Source organism: Xiphias gladius, chromosome 19, assembly GCF_016859285.1.
Source record: "Xiphias gladius isolate SHS-SW01 ecotype Sanya breed wild chromosome 19, ASM1685928v1, whole genome shotgun sequence".
Taxonomy (NCBI): domain Eukaryota; kingdom Metazoa; phylum Chordata; class Actinopteri; order Istiophoriformes; family Xiphiidae; genus Xiphias; species Xiphias gladius.
In genome coordinates this window covers 21,954,214-21,974,831 of record NC_053418.1, presented here as the reverse complement: position 1 = coordinate 21,974,831, position 20,618 = coordinate 21,954,214, and the positions used below count along the sequence as shown (strand labels likewise).

The window sequence follows — 20,618 nt, the reverse complement described above, 5'->3', positions numbered from 1 at the left end:
AGTATATGAATGAGCTGAATTGTTAAGCTCATTATACCCGAGTGTTTTTTGTGGCCCATGGCACATATATGGGTGTAATTAAAATAATATTATTATTTCTTAGAACAATAGTATATGTTTATTGTTTTTTGTTTGCAATTTGTGTGTATTTGTAGGCATTCCTACCAGAACGTTTAGCAAAACATGTACATCCTTTTATTAGATACATATATGATCTACCTAGGAGCATAGTGTCAGTCCAGGCAGAACACTGAAGTCGCTTCTTAATTAGCCAATTGACATCAGCTGCTTTTTTTCATGCTTCATAATGACTTCGCTAACAGCTGACTACTTACGTCCAACTCTTTTCAAGCAGGTGTACAATGTGGCCAATCTGACCTGACACTTGTCACAGTTACTCTATTGATACACACCCTTGCCAATGCTGTTCGCTGCTGCAGCTTCCTCCACCATCCAGACCTCATCATTATGTGCTAAGCTTTTGGTATTGCTGATTTAACTAAAATTTACTGTATGTATTTATTATAGGAATAGATCAGCATTTTGGGAAATAAGCTTATTCACTTTCTTACCGAGAGTTATATCAGAAGATTGTTACGACTCACATGTCTGTATTGTAAATGTGATTCAACCACCACTAGCTGATTAGCTTAGTTTAACAGCTAGAATGGCTCTGTCCAAATGTAAAAAATGGTATTTACTAAAGCTTACTAATTAACACATTATATGTTGTTTGTTTAATCCCTACAAAATGCAAAATATGGAAAAGACAAGTTCTGGTTTTACCGGGGGGTATCTGTCTCTGTTGTCTCAGAGTCTCACAATGATGAAAAGACTCCAGTAAATCACCGTGGCCGGCCAAGAAATAGTCCAGCAAATAATCCCCTGTAAAAGCACAACTTGCCAACCAGGCTAGATGTTTCCTCCTGTTTCCAATCGTTATGCTATGTTAAGCAAACCATGTAATGGGTTATAAAATGAATTTCCTAAGATGCTGAGATATAAGCCTTTACGGGGGTAATCTCACCAGCAGAATCCTCATTGCTGCTTGGATTCTTTGAGGTCCCTGAAATATCAGAGCCTTTTCCACCTGAATCTAAATGTACAACTGTTAAAAATGGCCAGTTCCTCGACACAAGTTTCTCTGACTGAAATAAAAGAATAAAGCATCTTCCTTCAAAATGTATGACCTGAATTTGACTTTGGACAATCAAGCCATAGTCACCAAGAAAGCAGCAAAGTAAGAAAGAAAACATCAAAAGGACAAAATGGTTTGCAATGAACCTTCTAGACACTTCTCACAATACCTGAAGTAAAAGTGCTGGATACACTTGCAAAAAAATTCCTAAGCCTAATGGACTCAGTGGTGGAAAGATTTATGTTCTGTTGGTGCACTCGCAAACTTCAAAAGAAAGGCAGCCAATGACGTATTAAGAACTCGTACTTTTTTCATCTGAGCTGCTTGGCTGGTTATGTAAAAGGATTCACACAATAGTTCATGGACAGTATTGGTGTTTTAGTCACATTGAATTGCTCTCAAATGTAAATTATTTATAAGTGCACATGATTTATGGGTAAACTTTGACAACAGGGAAGTGTTGCAATGGCACACTGCTGACGGGACAAACCCCCCCCCAACAAATATTAATTACATTATGAACTGTGCCCGATTCTTGAATCAACATGGCTTGTTGACAGTATAATACATTTTCTACAAAGCAAAGCGTCTTTCTAAGGGGGAATCTGAAATCTTATCAAGCATCACCATTTGATTTTTTTAAAGAAGTATCCAGAATATAAAGGAAGACATTTTCTGCGTGATAGGTAGATTTATGAACTGCAGTTACATCCCTATATGCTGCATCCATGCAACTTCAGGGCATCTCTTGTAAACCCGCCTGTCCATAAAATGAAAGTGCGTTAACAGAGTGCTTAAAAGTGTCTGTACTTACAAAATAAAGTTTCAGTAGAGGAATTATTGAGGGTTGGTGCTGAAAGAACAAAACCACACTCTGGAGCCCATTGGCCATGAATTGCACCTCATGTAGTGAAAAGGAGCTTGTGAATAAAACATGGCTGGACGTGGGAGTACTATATTTTAAGTTTATAGGACGAATTGCCTGCAATTCTCATGAATACCATACCTGAAATACATCTAGATCAATGTGTGAGGAGGGAGGAACGGGTGTCTCTAGTGAATTAAAATAACAGCCAGACTCAGCTATCGACGAAACAAAGCCAGGCACCAGGGACACAATCAGCTTTCTGCTCACCTTGCTTTGAAATTAGTATTCTAGCTAAATTTATGTATAGTGTTGACTGTATTTAATGTATTGATGTATATTGATGAAATTTTATGTATATAATGCAATTAATGATCATCATGTTATATGTGTTATGTATTGTATGTCAGGTGTAGACCCCAGAAAGATTAACTGATTCCCATGGCATCTGCTAATGGGGACCCTTTAAATAGACAAATAAACATATAAAAACCTAGAGATGAGTGAGAGAGCTGCAGGAGCTCAGGGGAGGGGGCTTGCGGGCGCTTTGACTGATGCGGGCACTGGTGAAGCAATGCCTTGCTCGTGCCCCTGCTGTTTGCCTATTGAGCTGGGGCCTGGCGGCCAGAAGGCAGGGAAACAACCCTGCCTGCACTAGTCTGCTCAATTTCAGCCCGATATCTATCACACTCATGCAATCAATGAAGAGTTCTTCACCAACAGCCAACCATGCCTGTAGGGGGATGACCTCCTGATCTTCGTCTGATTTCTTCACCCATCTCTGATCAAGATCCATACTGCCAGCTTAGCTTGGTTTAGCTTGGCTTAGCTGCCCTCTGGACACAGACCTCTCCCAGCAGGGACAAAGGTCAGCTCCACTATAGAGTCCATTACTGCTAAAAAATACACACATTCCTTTCAAACCTCAGTGGGCCAGGATTAAAGTCAGAATGAATAGGACTGAGCCTGAATGTGAAGTGGGATGTTAACAATTATGGGGAGACATGAGATATGGACATGTGCAGACCCTGTCACTCACAGATCGATCTGTCAGTCTGGATCTGCCCTCCACTTCATCCCTGCATTTTTTGCCTAGCTTTACAAACTTTCTTTCACCATTACTGACAGGGTTAGGAGAATTGAGAGGGCTACAGCAACAAGGGTGAAGGTTTACAGCATTCCATTAGCAAAACTAGAATATAAGTGGTTCCACAGGGTAAAGGTCTTAACCATTTTCTGTACGCACAGCAAAATAAATTTGAACATAAATGCAATGTTTCATGCATGAATCATGCAATGCATTGTGGGTCATCTTCTTAGAATTGCCATGGCACAGGAAACAAGTCATTTGACCTCACTGCTGGAGGAGCTTTCAAAAACATTGTGCAAAGATTACCTTTCTTAATGGAGACTGCTAATTTTCTGATGTCACTGAAATGAACAGGCTTTGCAGAAATAGGTTCTGCAGCAGCAAATTGTATGTAAAATGTAATGTAAAAATAAAGAAAGGTTGTATAAGCCTGTGTTTTAAAAGGTATCAAACCCATCCCACTCACTTTTAGCCTTTCAAATACAAAAGGATGTCTGAATATACAATATTCTACCCTGAGTGACATAGGAAGAATTGCCATTAAATCTCAGTGTAGCTGTTTCTTTTGAAATTGTGCAGTAGTGTAATGAAAAGGTAGGTACAGTAGTTCACCCACTCACTTCCTCACTTGTTAATGTACATGCAGTGTGAATGAGTGTCAGTTCGTCCAAATACCTTTTACATCCGGTGATGACAATGGAATTAGGGATCAAGGAAAAAAGCCATACAGCGTCAAGGACTCCGCTTGTTTTCTGGATTAACAATCCATTGTCCTAATTAGCATTACATGTAGTATGCCACATGTGCATACTGCGGGAGCCTCAATTAGTGCTACCACTTCATCATCAGCCTCTAAGCTGTAGTAGATGCTAATGGATTGCTCGCTTGGGGTCCATCTATCAGCCCCTTACTGTAAAGTCTATGACTCATGCTATCTAAAGAAAATGCTATTGCTATCCTGTTCCACTGAAACGGCAAGGGGCATGCAACAGAAACTCAACCCAAGTGGAACAGAGTGGCTGAGGTTATTAGATGACAGAAATTAGGTATTTTTCATTTTCATGTAAGCTGTACAGAACATGCTCTTCTGATAAAAAGCTTGCACGATATTTTGTGTGCATATGATGCCTTTCTGCCGGATTAGCTGGCATATACATGCTTATGTCTGGATGTCTAACTATGTGTTTGATAAATGGTTCTCCAGATTTCACTTGCCTGGCAGAGAAGATGTGCATTGCAACAGAGGGAATGGAATCGAAAGGAGTAAAATGAAACATTCATTGCAGGATGTTGATAGATGACTTTATCATGTAAGTGCAGAAGTGGCCAGAGAAGGCTGGGGTGATGATGTATTGTTTAACGATACAATGGATCGGTACGTGAATACAAACGGCTGCTTTCATTTCTCCTCATCTCTGTGGCCGCTAAGCTAGTGTGAGTGAGCACAGTTTGGTGTCTCGTCTGGAACAGGAAGACTGATGAGTCCAGATATGATGTATGCCCTGTCCTTCTGCTCCCTCTCCATCACCAGGCATCCACAGCATGGGTAATGATGATGAGGGCAGCCTGGACAGGAGCATATTACTTCACGATGGTAAAAGATAATGGACCAGCCTCCTACTGTGCTGGGGAATCTGCGCAGGCATCCAATTACTGCCTTTAAGATCCATCTCAAGATGACCCAAAAAAACACACAGCTCTTTCAAACTTTAAGTGAAATGGAGGATGCCAACACAAGGAGGCGGAGGGTGACAAGGGAAGCAATTAATCTACACTGTTAATGTATTAATGTATGTCGTCTGGAGCAAGCAGAGGAAATATAGGGAGAGAAAAGACGTAGTAAAAAAAGTTGGAGGTGGAATAGATCTGAAAAAGCAGGTGAAGAGAAGACAAGTAAGGACAGACAAGCAGTATTACAGCTGACAGAAAGCGTTCTGAGGCATTTCCTCGCTCTAAACTGACTAAAACTTTTGAGTACTCTTTTCGTTTTCTGCTTTTGAAATAATTGCTGCATTTGCAGAACTCCGGCTTCACGGTTTGAAATTGGTGACAAAGTGGTGAGCAGCGCTCTGAGCGCTCCCAATGCAGGTGGGTCTGTGACAACACACAGGAGGAGCCCTCTTCAAAGGGAGGGGAAAAAAGAGAACTCATCTTTCAAAACGATGTCGCTGCTTTCCCAGAGGTGTCAGCCATGGCAGAGCCCATCACTTGGCTGCAGAAATGCAATAAAAAGACCTTTTTATAATAATCAATTCTAGCAAGGGCACAGTAATTTAGATCACGGCATAAATGGGCAGGGAATGGGTCTGACGAGCCATTGAAGTAATAGGCCATAAATGTGATCAAACCCAAAATAAGCTTCCCATTACTAATACTCATTAGCTTTATTACATTACAACCTTCAGAGACATGGTCAGTTATGGATCCTCATTCAGTTAATGAGATTATTTTTGGTCAAAACACAATTACAGCAGCTTTTCCATTCCGACAAAATACAGTCTAGCCTATTAGACTAATTAGTACTAATTACAGATGAAAGAACTTTCTACAGCAAAACCACGGAGCTGTTGTGTCAACAGATGCCTTCAGCATTCTCTGTGAAGTCTCCGCTCTCAACTTGATTAAAAAAGATTGGAGAATTTCCCCATGTCTCTCCCTCTACACTATCTCTGAAAAATACCTCCCTTTTTCCCTGTTTCTCCCCTTCCCTTCTCCACACTTCTTTCTTCTTTCTTTCATCTGTATCCTTGATTTACTTTCAACAGCACTGATCATCAATTGCAAAAAAAAAAAAAACAATAACCATAACAATGGCACCAAATAGACCACATGACAAAAGACTTTCAGTTGGTCTTTATGTGGAGATACAGTACTGTAGCTAACTAAAAAGGCAGCTATAGAAAGTCATATTTCTTTAAAAGCTCCATTAAGCAGTATTTTTTGATAATAATACTTACTGTCTGGGATGTAATTGCCAATACTGTTGAGCACACTGAGGATCAACACTACAGTCTGCACTTCAGCTTCCTGTCCTGCCCAGCTCATCACTTTGGGTCTCAGAGACACCCAGATTTTTTTTCTCAGAAGCCAGGGAATGAAACAAGAGGCAAAACAATTGATTAATTGACTTACATTCCACCAATGGTGAGACACAGGACTCAGGGCTGACGGGATGTCAGTTTTACTCTGTTTCTGCTGGATGTGTGAGTAATGTTTAAAGCTTCTCAAAAGGGATAAACCGACATTTCAAATCAGATGCTGAATACCACCAAACCACATTCATAGAAATTGCCACAGAATTTAAACATCACCTTCTTGGAGACCTGTACCGAGGGGGTTACTTCCTCTGGGAAGAAAGTCTTTTGCACTCATCTGAGTCAACTTCAATTATTACTGTGCACTTGGCGAAAAAAGCTTAAGGAGCAGCAGAGAGCAATTTTTTATATTATTTACCCAGGGTTTTGCCTCACAGGTTATATACAGTCTGCCCTACATTACTGGTGGAGTTTTTTGGGGGCTGCATACGGCCTGAGAAGAGCCTCCTCTGGGCTGGAAAACACAAAAAACTTACAGTTAATGCTATCCTGAAAGAAAATCGAACATCAATTTTAAAAAAAAAAAAAAGAAAAAAGGGAAAGAAGGTGGCCTTGTAGCTTAAACGTCACTGTATTAAACAACATTGTAACCAAGAGCGACATATAAAGGAAAGATGCATTTCCTTGTGCAAAGCTTCCAAATCTGAATCTGAGTAGTTGAAAAATGTATTATGGTCAGTACTTTTTTGTACAGTACATCTGGAAGGAGGGATCTGTGCTGCTTAGGGCAGACAACTTGGGGTTATTAGGTCTGACCACTTCTCTGTGTGGTGCCCTTATGATATTCCCATATGGCACACTGAGAGTGCCACCTTAAAGTAATTCAACATTTGGTCCCTGAAGTTACAACCCTTCCCTAGTCTAACAATCTCTATATCTCTCCATCAATGAGTTTCGTTGTTACTGGGCATGTGATTGTCATGTATCCTGTCCACCCACATTTCTTGTACTAAGTCTGCTACAGCTCTGTCTTTGCTACTCAACCAGGACTCAGTGACTTCAGTTCTGTGTGCAGAGACCTGTTTTCTATTGGAATCACTGAGTTTGCTTTCCCTTTGGTTGACAGAGGGTGCTGTATCTGTGTGTGTGTTTAAGGTGGGTTGAGAACACTGCTCTTACATTACCTTACTTCCTCTATTCTATCAGCGAGGAGTGTGGCAGAGGGGAGGGAGAGGAACTTATCTGTGGTCCTTTCATGCCACAGTGATCCCAAGTAATCTAATTCAGCCCTCCTCTTTCTCGCTTGTGTGCCTCTCTCATATTGGTGCATGCAAAGCAAGTGCAAAGCCTTGTGTGTGTGTGCATGTGTGCCTGTGTGTGTGTGTGTGTGTGTGTGTGTGTGTGTGTGTGTGTGTGTGTGTGTGTGTGTGTGTGTGTGTGTGTGTGCAAGCGTGAGGGAGAGTGGGGAGAGAAAAAGGGGACAGAGGGAGAAAGACAGAGTTAATGAGTTCTGATTGTGTTTGCACATATAAGTATTTGTGTTATGTCTTAAGTACCATGGGGTGGCTGGCGATGCAGTGCACCTTGGGAAGTTGTCTGTGCAGGAGAAGCACTTGTGTGGAGCTTTATGGTAGAGCAAAATAAAACGAAATAAAACTGTCCAACTCAACCTGTTTCCAATAAACAATGAAATTCCAAATATTTGCATCGATGGTGTACGCGGATCAGGGAACCTGATCCTTTAGCAATACACTGTATCCACACACTCTCTGACATGAGTCACTACTCATCTCACAGGAGCCTCACGGGAGGCTCCTGCCTAAATTATCCTGTCCCTAATTGATTTAGCCAAATTTAGCAAATAATTGTAATATCAGGTTAACTGAAATGGATTTTTGTCACTGTGAAAAAAGTTACATGATTTATAGTGGGCCATAAAACCCCCTTCTTCTTCGTAAAATGAGCATAATAATCAGAGTGAAAAAGCAGACACTTTGATTGATTGATGCGTGCATGTTAGAGTTTGGAGGGGTGCGCTCATTCACAGATTCATTTTAAAATAACAATAGTGGAGGTATCGACTTTTATATATGTACAAAGCCAGATGAAATGAAATCGGCCAGTAAAGTGAAGATTTTATTTAAAATATGCTTTTCAGTGAGCAGACAATAGCAAATTATTTGGCTGAATCTCTTACATGTTTTGAGCCTTTGCAAGATAATCATGCAAATCATCTTTGCAGTTTTTGTCAGCAGAGGTTGTGGGAGCTAACTATATATTCCTAGAGCAAGGCAAGAAGGCTGTTGATACGTCTATGACATGAAAAGGATCTGAGAGAAGGAACTCAAACAATACTGCAGCATTAGACACATGGCTTCAATTATCCTGAGAATGGATCAGTGGGTGAGGATGCGCCGCATCCCTCTGAATCCAGGAACAGCCACCCACGGGCTTCTGTCATCTACACCGCTATGGGCAATATTTAGAGAATAACATTGACACAACAGTCAGCTCTGTATCATGCAGATCAGAAGCACCAAAATAGAAATGAATGCAATCTTTGTTTTAGTAATCAGTGCTGATGTAACAGCACATCCTTCTCTTTAGTCAACACACTTGATGTTACTCATTTTTACACCTGAATGTTTTTGATCGAAATCAGAAGTGGTGCTCTACAGGTCGCTGAACGAAACTGTAGAGATGCGTGAAAAGCCCTCTGTGTGAATTTCTATAGGTGGAGCTTTGGTTAATCTACTCAATAGAGTACCTTTGCTTTGCTGAGGGAGACACACAGCTCCAGGCCAACCCTCAGGCCAGAGCCACCCTCTAGACGCCATCTGAGGGCTGCTGGAAGGTACAGCACCTCCTCCTGCCCTGCTCCTAAACGCACTCTGTGGACACAGACCTACATTACAGCTCTGCCTTCTCTATCTGAGTAGCAGTGGTGGAACAGGTATTCAGATCCTTAATTTACTTATAAGTAGTAATACAACAATGTCAAAGTCCTGCCATTAAAAATTAATCAAGTAAATGCACTTTAATATTGTCCGCAAAATGTACTTTAGGAATCAAAGATAAAAGTACTCATTATACAGACTGACCCCTTTCAGAGTGTTATTATGTGTGTATTATATGCATTACTGCATTACTAATGTATTAGTGTGTATGCAGCATTTTCATGATGCAGCTGGTCAAGGTGGATCTAATTTTAATTATTTTATCTTGAGTAGTGTAGGAGCTATTTTTAATTCGATTGGAGTGTTTTATTTATTCTTAATATTTGCTTTGTAGCAGTTTCTCTTGCCTGTACTTTTTATTGTATAAGAATTGGGTAGCACCTCACTAAGCTCAGGGTCCTACACCTGGGTAGGCAGGTGTAGGACCAGCATGTATTTAGGACTCTGAAAAAGAAACTAGTAAGCAACCAGATTAATTTAATGAAGTAAAAAGTGCAATATTTCCCTCTGTCTTAATGTAGTGGAGTACAAGCAGAAATGAATATACTCAAAGTACAAGTACTGCACTAATGTACAGTACTTTTGTGAATGTATTTTGTTACTTTCCAACACTGCTAAGCAGCAACTGATACACTGTCTGTGCAACATTGTTTGTTGTCATGGTCCGATTTTACTAATACCAATGTATTATTAGGAGTATTTCAGTGTCAGTGAAATTACTTTTACTCCACATGATAAAAGCAAATGTCCTGCTCGCTATTTTAGTGTTTATTCATGTGGTGTTACTAAGTACTTAAAAATCTGTAGAAAAACCTGTGACCTGCTCATGAATACATTCATCTTTCTCCTTCAAGCTGCCACCAGTCATTCTCAGCCGTTTCCAGTGCAAAGTATTTCATTCATGTGCTGAAAGAAAACATTTGCAAACGTTGATTCAAAGTGTAAAATTAATAGAATATGGTGTTCTATATTTTCAAGACGCACTATGTCACATTCAGAGTATTGAGTGTGCAACCATCTATTTATTGCACTGAGCTGGAAGCGGCAACACTCACCATGGCCAGTGGCACGATGCCTGCTAGGTCCTCCTGTGCCAGTCGGATCTCCGTCTCAGCCTCTTGTGTGGTGGCACGACTGACCGGGTACTCCACCTGCCAGGCCATCCACCGGCTGCCCAGCGGCTCCGGGAAGCTTTCCATTTTCAGATCCACTTGGAGCACCCTCTGCACTCCCATCTCAGACCTGCCAGAGTGCAGTAGAAAGAAAGTGTCAGTGAATGGTTAAGCAGATTGCTGGGCGAGAGTCTGAAAAAGAATAAGTGTGTGTGTGTGGACTCAGCTGCTCGTGTGTTTGTGAGCTCATTCAACATACTGTCTTCTGTAATGACGACGAAAGGTAAAAGCTGATGAATACGTCTGTGGCTGAGATCTATGACATTTTATCAACTGAGATTCTTCAAAATGTCAAGTCCCTTTGTGTTTGGCTCTCTGGTCAACCCTCCACTTCATGGAATATCACCCTCTTTTTCTTTATTCCTCTCACACTTTTCCCCAGGTGATGTGCACTGTAAATAGAACCTATAATCTTGTGGCTGCCCCTTAGAGCAGTTCAAAGGAATACTTTACCAGGCATCACCCCCGCTAAGGTGTTGATGGTCAGGTTTGTCACCGGTGCCCTTGTTTGCAGCAGCAGAGTGTAAATATACGGAATGCTTTGGCACGATATATGGCAGGCCTGAATTAAGTCAGACAAATGGAGAGCGTTGATAATAAAGTTTCCCATGGTGCCATAAGTCTCTGGTGCTCAGGGTTTAAATATAGCCTGGAGGCAGGAAAGGTCAGCTTTACAGAGGAGCCGGAAGATATGGGAAATGGCACAAGATCTGTTAGCCATGTCTTGCGTGTCAAATGGCGGGACTCGGGGCCAATAAATTTCATGCATGGTCTCTGTGGCACACCAGCACAAAATAGCATCTTGTAATTTGAGCATGGTGAAGAGGAAAGAGTAGGAGAAGGGGAGAGATGAATAAAGCCACATGGTATTTTATTGGGAGAGGAGGGTGCATGTGAATGTAACATGGAAAATACTGTGAAGCACATGGCAGAAAAAAGGCAACCTTTAAAGCTCCGTTTAGTATCAAGCAAACAAAACACTGCCATAACAAGAGATAATACATACTTGGTACATCTTGGAAAGACAGCAGAGGAAATGTATAACTTCCTAAATTATGAATAGGGGACTAAAATGATAAATAATACAAAATGTTTTATCCAGAGCTCTCCTATTCACATATGTGTGACACTATTTCCACATCATTCTCATATTATTCAGTTTTATTCTGAAAGAATGAGAGATTTGTTGCGCGGCAGAGCACAACAACCCAATTTTCACATCCAACAGAGGTGAGTATAAATAATTAAGATGACAACCAAATAAACTGTATCACATTTCATAACAGTGTACCAATCAGAGCACGGAGCCGTTGAAGGCATAGTACGACATCATGGACCTACATAGCTATTCCACAATGCTTTGGAAACACACACATGCTAATCTCTGCTTGCAGATCGGTAAAGCCACGAGCTTCATTATGCAAACAAAGTTAACAGATGATGCACTAAACGTCCAGAAATAAACCTCTGAGCGCTCCACAGTCACCGAGCATCACAGAGGACCTGTGTCAGCCGTCAGCCCAAGTGGCCTACTTTCCCCAGCACAGGCACACTTTTACTGCAGAAAGGTTGCTCTGGCAAACATCACACACTTTAGACGGGCAGGCAAGAGAATGGAAGTAACTGTGCAGCAGAAAGGTTTGATTGAGCTGTACACACACTACCCAAGTACAAGAGCTACAGACGGGTGACAGGTTAAAGGAAAAACCTTAATAAAAGAGCGGAGAAACAAAGCAAATGCAGATGCCTCCAAACAGGGCTCGAGGGGTCACTGAGTGGTTTAAGGAGTATGAAAATTGTGTGAACCATATGCTATGGCCTACACTGTCACCAGATCTCAACCCAATTGAAGGCTTATGGGAGATTTTGGACAGACATGTTAGAAGGTCTTCCCCACAGAGAATCCTTCCAGTAGAGTTCCAGAGACCAGTAGAATCTATGCCAAGGCGCATCGAAGTTGTTCTGGCGGCACGTGGTGGCCCAACACCTTACTAAGACACTTTAGGTTGGTTTTTCCTTTGTCACCCATCTGTACACTCAACACTTTCACAAAGTTAAAGGACCTCCATAAAAGACACAAAAGTTGTCTGTCTAGCTTTTTCCTTCAGAGATGTCAATTATATCCCTGCTCACATGATCCAGTTTGCAGAGTTTAATAGCAGCTGTGAATGCTAAGAAATTTATGAGATGTTTATGTTTGTTCCCACAAGAAAGGTGCCAACAAAATATTGAGCTTAGAAGCATGTACGGTGTAGGGTAAAAATAGTCCCTCTGCTTCTTTTTAGCATTCAGACACGCTGCTAATTTTGCATTCTTTTGACAGAAATATCCAACTTCAAAAGAAGACCTGAAATGGTGAGAGCAATATAAAAATGTGAAGAAATAAGATCTTGGGGTATTGCAAAGATTAGATCAAAGAAAAGTCATATAAAGACATATAAAGAAATGCACACCATCACTTCACTTAGGCCATTCTTTGACTTCAATAGATGACACCTTTGCAGGGAAATGAATGGAAATGAATTGCAGTGCATTGAGAATGTCCGCAGGTGTGTGTTTGACTCTGATTTAAGTAAGGGTTCATGATTTTCAATGCACAAGGCTGGTACTAAAATAAACACAATGTCCATGGTGAAAGTGGTTTATTTATTGCATTTTTATGGTGACTCTTAAAAACCAAAGCTGCTGCTGGTTGTATATCTAGCTAGCAAATACATTGTAAAGGAGACGGCAAAAGGAGGGAACGATAAACAAAGACATATTGGGCTCTTTTCCTCACAGAGAAAGTCTGGCAGCATTCCGTTTTTGATTTTCCTGTGTACTTGACCCCCATTGACACATGTCATAAAATGAAACCTGACAGCAACATCGGTGTCAGGGTGAATGCGACTCTGGAATTGAGTCAGATACATTATCCACATACACCAGCATGCCATCCTGAGCCGACCTCCCCTCTCCAAGTCTGCTAATCACATGGCTCGCTGGGGGAAACTGTTCATTTCTCTGTCACTTCCAGCATGCGGCTTAATTCAATTAGCAACAAAGGGCCTGTGGATGCGTGCCACACAGCTGGCCTCAGCCTGATAATTATCTGTAAACTAGCTGTGGTTTGACTGAATCTGAGGCCAGACAGATGACCGGAGGGCATCCAAAGGCAACAGAGAAGGGGCTCAGCAGATAACAGGCCCTGAAGTTGGAAACAGCTGGCCCTCTGGCTTCAGAAACCGGGCTGGAGAGGAAATCCGACTTGACAAGATGCTGCCCGAGACGGCGGACAACAGACTCACTGAGAATAGCACAGAGGATGCTGTTTAACCACATTCAGGATGCCCATAAATCACAACGACACCAGCAGATCGGTAGGAAACGCACTGACTTGGTTAGTAACAGAATCTATTTGTTCCAGTTGCTACATGTAGCATTTTTATATGTCAAGATGACAATTTCGATATATATAACGGAGGTGACTGTGACATGACAATCAGCTCTCACACCACTGGTATTGTAGAGCTAGAGTCTCTAGAAATGACCAAGACATTACTATAAAGCTTATGTGTTCCCTGACACAAAGAAAAGGCCACACCGATGTGTTTTTTTTTCTTTTAACTTATCGGAGGTCAGACTGCCATAAATAGTATAGTTTAAATTCACACGCATACACAGTAGAAATTCTGTGTATGCATAGTTACCCACTGTCAATATTCTCACTGAGAAGTCACTATGATATATCAGACTTTACTGTGTGTTTAGGCTAGAAATTATGATAATGTGTTCATCGTTTTTCATCATCAATAAATTTCTCGATTAAAGGAACAGTTTGCGATTTGGTATACACACTCATTTGAGTTAGACAAGGAGATCAATTCCTCGCTCATACTTGTCTAGTAAGTATAAGGCTACAGCCTGAAGCTGTTTATCTTAGCTTAGTTTAGCATTAACACTTAAAACAGGGAGAAACATCAGCCAAGAGTTAATTATCCCCTGTAAAATGACAACTTGTAACCGACGACAACAAACGAAATACAAGGTGTTAATGAGTGAGCTCTAGCGGTGCAGATAGGTGGGTCTTGTTACCTTTTAAGTGAGCTGCTAAACTAAGACAACCAGCTGCTGGCTGTTATATTATATTTAACAAACAGATATGAGGGCAGTATCCATCTTCTTATTTAATTTTGGGCAAAAAAGGTGAATAACTACTGCTTTAATCAAAAAATGGTCAAAAAACTAGGAACAACACTCCAAAGCTTTAAGATATTCAGTTTACTACCATGTTTGACAATGACAATGACAGGCAGAACATGTTTGGCCTTTTTGCTTGTCTTAAAAACCCTTAAATGATTAATGAATAATCCAAATAGCTGCTGTTTAATTTTCTGTTGATCAAATTGATTAATTGACTAATCTTTTCAGCTCCACCTTGCAAATATACAAAGGCCGAAAAATCAGGTACTAGCATATTATTAGAATAATATTTTCAACATCCTCCACATGTCCTTTCAAAATGTATCATCGACAACCCCAAACTTCTAGTTTTCATCCTGTGTTCACTAATTACATGTTCGAAAAAGCTCTTTGCAGCTCTGCCTGATCTTGATGGGAGCAATTCAGAGAGCTATTGAATTTGGCTGCAAGAAAGTTACATTTAAATGTCAAAATGAATAAACAGACACAGGACAAAGTTACTGGAGGAATTTCCTTTTAAACAGATTTCTCTAGAGAAAGAGCTATAATTGAAAGAGCTTCCATTGTTCCATTATCAAACTCACTGGGTCTTTGTAACACTCCTTGTTTAATCTCCCCCTGATGTGATAGGATCCTCGTGTCCACTGCCTCACCCAGTGGGGTTTAGAGAATAAGAGCGAGAGACAGACAGGAAGTCTTTGTGGGATAAATAAAGTGACATTTTCAGGTCCATTTTCTTCATTTCTGAACTTGTAGATTAAGTATTCTTAGACATCCCCGGTTTTCACTGTAACATTGCAACAATCGAATGATTTGGCCCCATGTCTGGCAAAACATTTCAAGCTCATGCCTGACAGTTTTTTCTGAGTATGTTTTATGTATAAGATATTAGAGTAAGATGTAGAGTACATAGCAGAATGGGCCATAACAAAGCTCCGCAGAGCAGCTTGAAACGCTGCTAATTCACTGTAATGAGACATGTTGAATGGAAACAGAGTGGCAGATGAAGATGCATAATGCAGGCTGGTGGAAAAAGAGGAGATGCTGTCCAAAACAGTCTGAGGCGGTGGTGTCATTGTGTGATTGCATGTGTGAGTGTGAGAGTGTGAAGGGGGGCCTCAACTCTAAACTACTTGTGGAGGGAAAAAATAATCAAATTTGTGGCTTCAGTGGTGCTTGAAAACAGCACCCTGAAACTCTGCTGTTCTCATGCTCCGTCACCTGGAACAGCAATAAACCAGTCAGCACAATGAAGCCAGGACACACACATGCACTCACACACGCAGCCACACACAAACACACACAAAAAGCATACATGACGATACATGTATGTGCATAGACGTATATACACGCATACACGCATGAATCCGGCCTGCACTCACCTGGACAAACATTGTGGACCTAATCACTCATGCAAGATGAAGTTGCCTGAATCTAATACAAACATCCATTTGCAACAAAATGTCTTGACTACTGTCATCTGTTCTACTATCAAACATAACGGCTGCTACATGTGTTTGCATCTCCACAAAACCTTTTACTACATGCAAAAGCCATAGTTTGTCAAAAGCACATTGCAATTTGTAAATTCAAATTTTTATATGCATTTGTGTCAAGAAGTTATTAGAAAACACAAATACACCATAACCCTCTGTTACAAAAAGTAGCAGTGTAACGATAATGATTTCTACCTGATTTTGTGTTCAAGATATCCATGAGCTTCTGTATTCTCATGCTGCATTATTAATAATGTACGGATTATGGGTCTTCTGGTGCTATTATTTTTACAACTGTTGACAAAACTGTTGCAATTGCTACACTATTACCAGGGCTGAAGCCAGGAATTTAGAAATACAAATAAAAAGCTGTCCACACAATGCCAGGAATATAATTCTGTTGGAGAAGTATGAAATCCCTTGATTTATGTTTTTGGCCTAAAACAATCAAATTTAAGAATTTAGACTGTAAAAGGACTGTAGAATCTAAATTCCTCCTCACACTGTTTAAAACCCCAGAATTTCCTGAAAATACAGTAAGACATGACCTCAGTGTCCTCAATGGTAACAACCCTGACCAACCTATGTTACTGATGTTTCGTCCTTTGAAAAGTTCACAAAAAATATGAAAGGTAAAAGGGAAGAAAACAGATGTAGGTGATGATGGACCGATACATAAATAAATGTCCCATGATACGACGACTATAACAGTACATATATAGGAGGAGTTAATGTTATTAAGACACACAGAACAGTCTGGCCCATTAGAGCAAATATCTTGTGAACGCCATGACAGAGTTCTCTAAACTGTGGGAGTTTAAACTGTTCTAATGGACTCCCCTCCACAGCCTGAGGGGAGTCCATTAGAACTAAATTACCCCGGGCCTCTTCCAACAAGCATCCGCCTCAGAGGTCAGAGCGTCTTTTAAGGCCTGATTTCTGAGAAAGGACCCCAATGGTCACAGCATGAAGCATAATCTTTTTGCTGAGGGTGCCTTGGCCAGAAACCAGAGTCCTTAAGTCACATTTTCACTGCCCTTTGCAATCAAAGCAAATAACTCCTGAGTCATAGTCACAGCCTGAATGTGCTGTAGTCATGGATACATTCAAAAGCCGAAAAGTCAATGTCTACAACAGAAAATTATACAGTATCAATTTGAAAAACAAAGGAAAGAAACACTGCATATGGAATGGAGTTTCCATGGATACTTAGTATAAATTAATATTTATTATTAGCCTAAATTCACATAAGATTTTGAGTGTGGCAGTAGAGTGCTGTACTGAAGGAATATCAAACTTCTGCAAGTTAGGCAGAAGAAACTTGAGTACAAAGCCAGTATGGTAAGTCCATTCGTAATTTTATACTCCAAAGAATTTTTTCCAGTCAAATACAGTATGTTTCTGAAAAGGGTGGGAGGTTGGGGGTTGCGGGGGTTGGGAATGAGCCTAGGAGGAAAAGACACCTATCCCCAGCAGAACTCTTCATTTCAACCTTGTCCAGAATCCAAAGAGAGACGGTGCCAGAAGGAGAAAAAGGTGTAAACTCCCCCTGAAAAACTATCAAATAAAGGGGAAGACAGGAACAAGAATAAAAGTGATAAATGTCAGTTAGGTGTAGCTGCCTCTTTGGAGGTTCAGGGTCATGCAGAAATACATTGTATGTAGTGGCCACAAGAGAGTTAGAGCCAGATAGAAGAGAGAGAAATCATACAAGAATACAAACAGTTTAAGATAGGAGTAGAACAGAGTAGACTCGATGGTTTAAAAATATAATGATAACACTTCTTTCAGTGCAATCATTTTGAAGTCTACGTATGTTTCTATCTGGCAGAATAGAGTGAAAAGTACATGTTTATTGTGCTCTGTTGGAGCCACAAGCTCCATGATCATCATAGGATAAAAAGTGAAAAAGTACACAAACAGACACCCTTACAGTACGTTGGTTTTTCAAAAATCAAGAACCACATTCAAGGTTTCGAACCAATTTCAAGCGTGTCTTGGTTATAAATGTGTCAATATAAAATTTCACTCTAGGTTAGGCACGATGTAAGAGAATAAAAAACATCAAATTCAAAGCACCTTTTTTTTCCCTTTCACCTGACAGCAACCATAAGTTCTGTATGGTGAGGCTCTCTCCATCTTGTCCCGGATCTAAACTGTAAAGATCCTGCTGTACAAAGTGCCTGCTGATGAGACCCCACAGCCACCAGCGTCCAGCATTAACTTGTCAACATGATGTTTAAAACGACACCAATTTTACATTTGATTAAACTTTAATACCGAGCCGCATCTGAATGTATGGGTTTGCATCCGGGGGTGTGGGCGTATATGCATGCAAGTGTGTTTTTATATGGCTCGATGTGCATGTGCAGGATTTCTGTATTTCAAACAAATCAAAGTGTTTCCTACATGAAGGCTTTGTGGAAGACCAGTGACACAAACAAGCGAGCCGGAGCATATCTCAGGTTGCTATCATTTCCTTTGAGATCCTAAACCAATACCTTTGATTTACGGTCTGTCACCTGACATTCACTTACACACCTCTAAACTGGCAGAATAAAAATTGAGGAATATTAAACTGGGTTGTTAAAAGAAGCTCTCTGTTTAAAGGTTATGCTGGAGATGTGGGAGTGATGTGATGTTATGTGACGTGAAAAAGCGTAGATTCTGGTAACAGTCCTTTAAACTTTACAACAGGAAGCATAAATCCTTTATCACATTCTACACTGTCATGCCATACTATAATTCCCCAAACAGTAGCCGTTGATGTTAAAGAAGAATAAAAAACGTGCATTTTAAGAAGAAAGTCTTGTTTAAAGGTAAAGTGGTTGACTTATCTGTAAGTACTCTGGCATTAGTTTTTAGAGATCTTATCCTGGAATTTAACCCTGATTCAAATGCACTGTTACATCCAACTTCTTTCCTCACTAATGAAACAGTTCACCAATTTAGCATTGATTTCCTTTAACACTGTCAGACTCACAAAGGACAGTTTAAAAAAAAAGCATCAAAATCAATTTCATGCATTCTTCTTCTTTGTCAAAACTTGGCACCTTCATCACCCACAATGCAACTCAACTGCTGACAGAGATTCCGGTATGTCAACTAAGTACATTTAGTCAAGTACTGTACAGTTTTGAGGGTTTTTTAATTTTTATTTTCATTTTCCTCTTCTTAATACTGCTATTCAACTACATACTTTGTAACTGGTCACTTTGCACAATAAGTTTCCCTGACCAACTACAACAGTAAAAGGCTGCTTACACATTAAGTAATCATTTGCATGAATCAATAATAATAATCCAAAAAGATAATATAGAATGATATAAAATTTTTGGCCACTTTAAGTCTATTGTGCTCATAATGCTTCCATATTTTTACTACATTTAAATACTTTTGCCTCCAGAGATACTAACAAACCACATAAACCCAGTAAAATCCAATGTGTTTGTTTTAAGGAGGTTTATTAATGTCTCCTTTTATAAAAATAATTAAGTTAGACATTCAGACTTAAAAAAAATGTTCAATGGGGCACCATTGACTGGCATGTCCTAAGTTTGTGTCATGTCCGGGGTCTTTTTTTGCATGTTCCTCACCTCTCTCCCCACTCATTTCTTGTCATCTCTCTACTGTGGGCAATCCAAAAAAGGCATAAAGGTCCTAAAAAAATTAATAAATAATAATGTTATAATAAAGTAGGAGCCCTATACCTTCAAAAAGGTGTTCTACATCATTCTCCTTTGTTCTTCAAATTGGCAAGAAATAAATTCTGTAAATGTAATTTCCATTTTTCTTATTCTTCAGGAGTGCAAAAAAATGATCGGGCTGTTACATTTCAAATACCCTACAGTGCCTGAATTAAAACCCACTTTTAATAAGCATCAGATTCCCTTTAATTTAATCATTTATTCTTTACCCCTTTCTAACGTGCACACAGAGAAAAGGGCTGAGTACTAATAATTATACGATTATAATGAAGCATGGGTGCAAACCGAGGGCTTCTGGCTTCTGTGCATCAAACCCAGTAAGGGGATCAAATTTCCGATTAGCTTAACTGTGCTCTGCAGCATTCATCAGCTAAAATATTCAACTCCCACACACACACTGCTCTCTCTCCTCAGCTCCCTCCCTAATACATGCAAACTGTCACATACATGATTAAATGTACATGGGAAAAGGGAGAATTCAGTCTTTCGGACTGCCATATTTCGTCCCAATTTGGACACGGAAGAGTTTTTGTCATTGCTTTGCTTTTTTATGACTCAAATCATTTACTGACACATCAATAAAAATGCTTAGTTGGCAGGTTGGTCAGCTTCTACACAGAGACTGAAAGACAGTGTTTTACAAATAAATTTTATCAGTGCAAGCAATATGGTGTGGCAAGAAAGTAGAGACAATATATGTGTGGGCAGTACGGTTCGCTAAAAGTCAATTTGTCTGGTGGGTATAAAAAGGGGAAGGATGTTGAATGTAAAAGGTAGAAGAGTGTCAGGAGGGGAATATTCCATTATTACATTTGTTTCTTAACTTGCTCCAGATTGCCTTGAGGGAAACAGGGCACAGTCAGTGCAGGCTCAAACAGTGGTTTATCCATTCCCAGACAACAAAATCTCATCTTGGAGTTAATGAAATACACCATGCCAACAACTGTCTAATCAAAACCAAATGCTTTTCTGCGTT

At 40.2% G+C, this 20,618-nt stretch overlaps 1 protein-coding gene across 3 annotated transcripts in view; it reads right to left on the bottom strand.

Moving 5' to 3' along the window:
• Positions 1–20,618, bottom strand: part of si:dkeyp-14d3.1 (transmembrane protein 132C) — a 130,831-nt gene that overhangs the window by 24,811 nt on the left and 85,402 nt on the right. For 2 of the 3 annotated variants that reach the window (XM_040156112.1, XM_040156114.1), the window contains one exon: positions 10,141–10,327. In XM_040156112.1, the coding sequence (XP_040012046.1) occupies positions 10,141–10,327 (187 nt within the window). Of the gene's footprint in view, positions 1–8,895; positions 9,020–9,905; positions 9,918–10,140; positions 10,328–20,618 lie in introns of those variants that run through there. The other variant, XM_040156115.1, reaches the window with a different exon arrangement.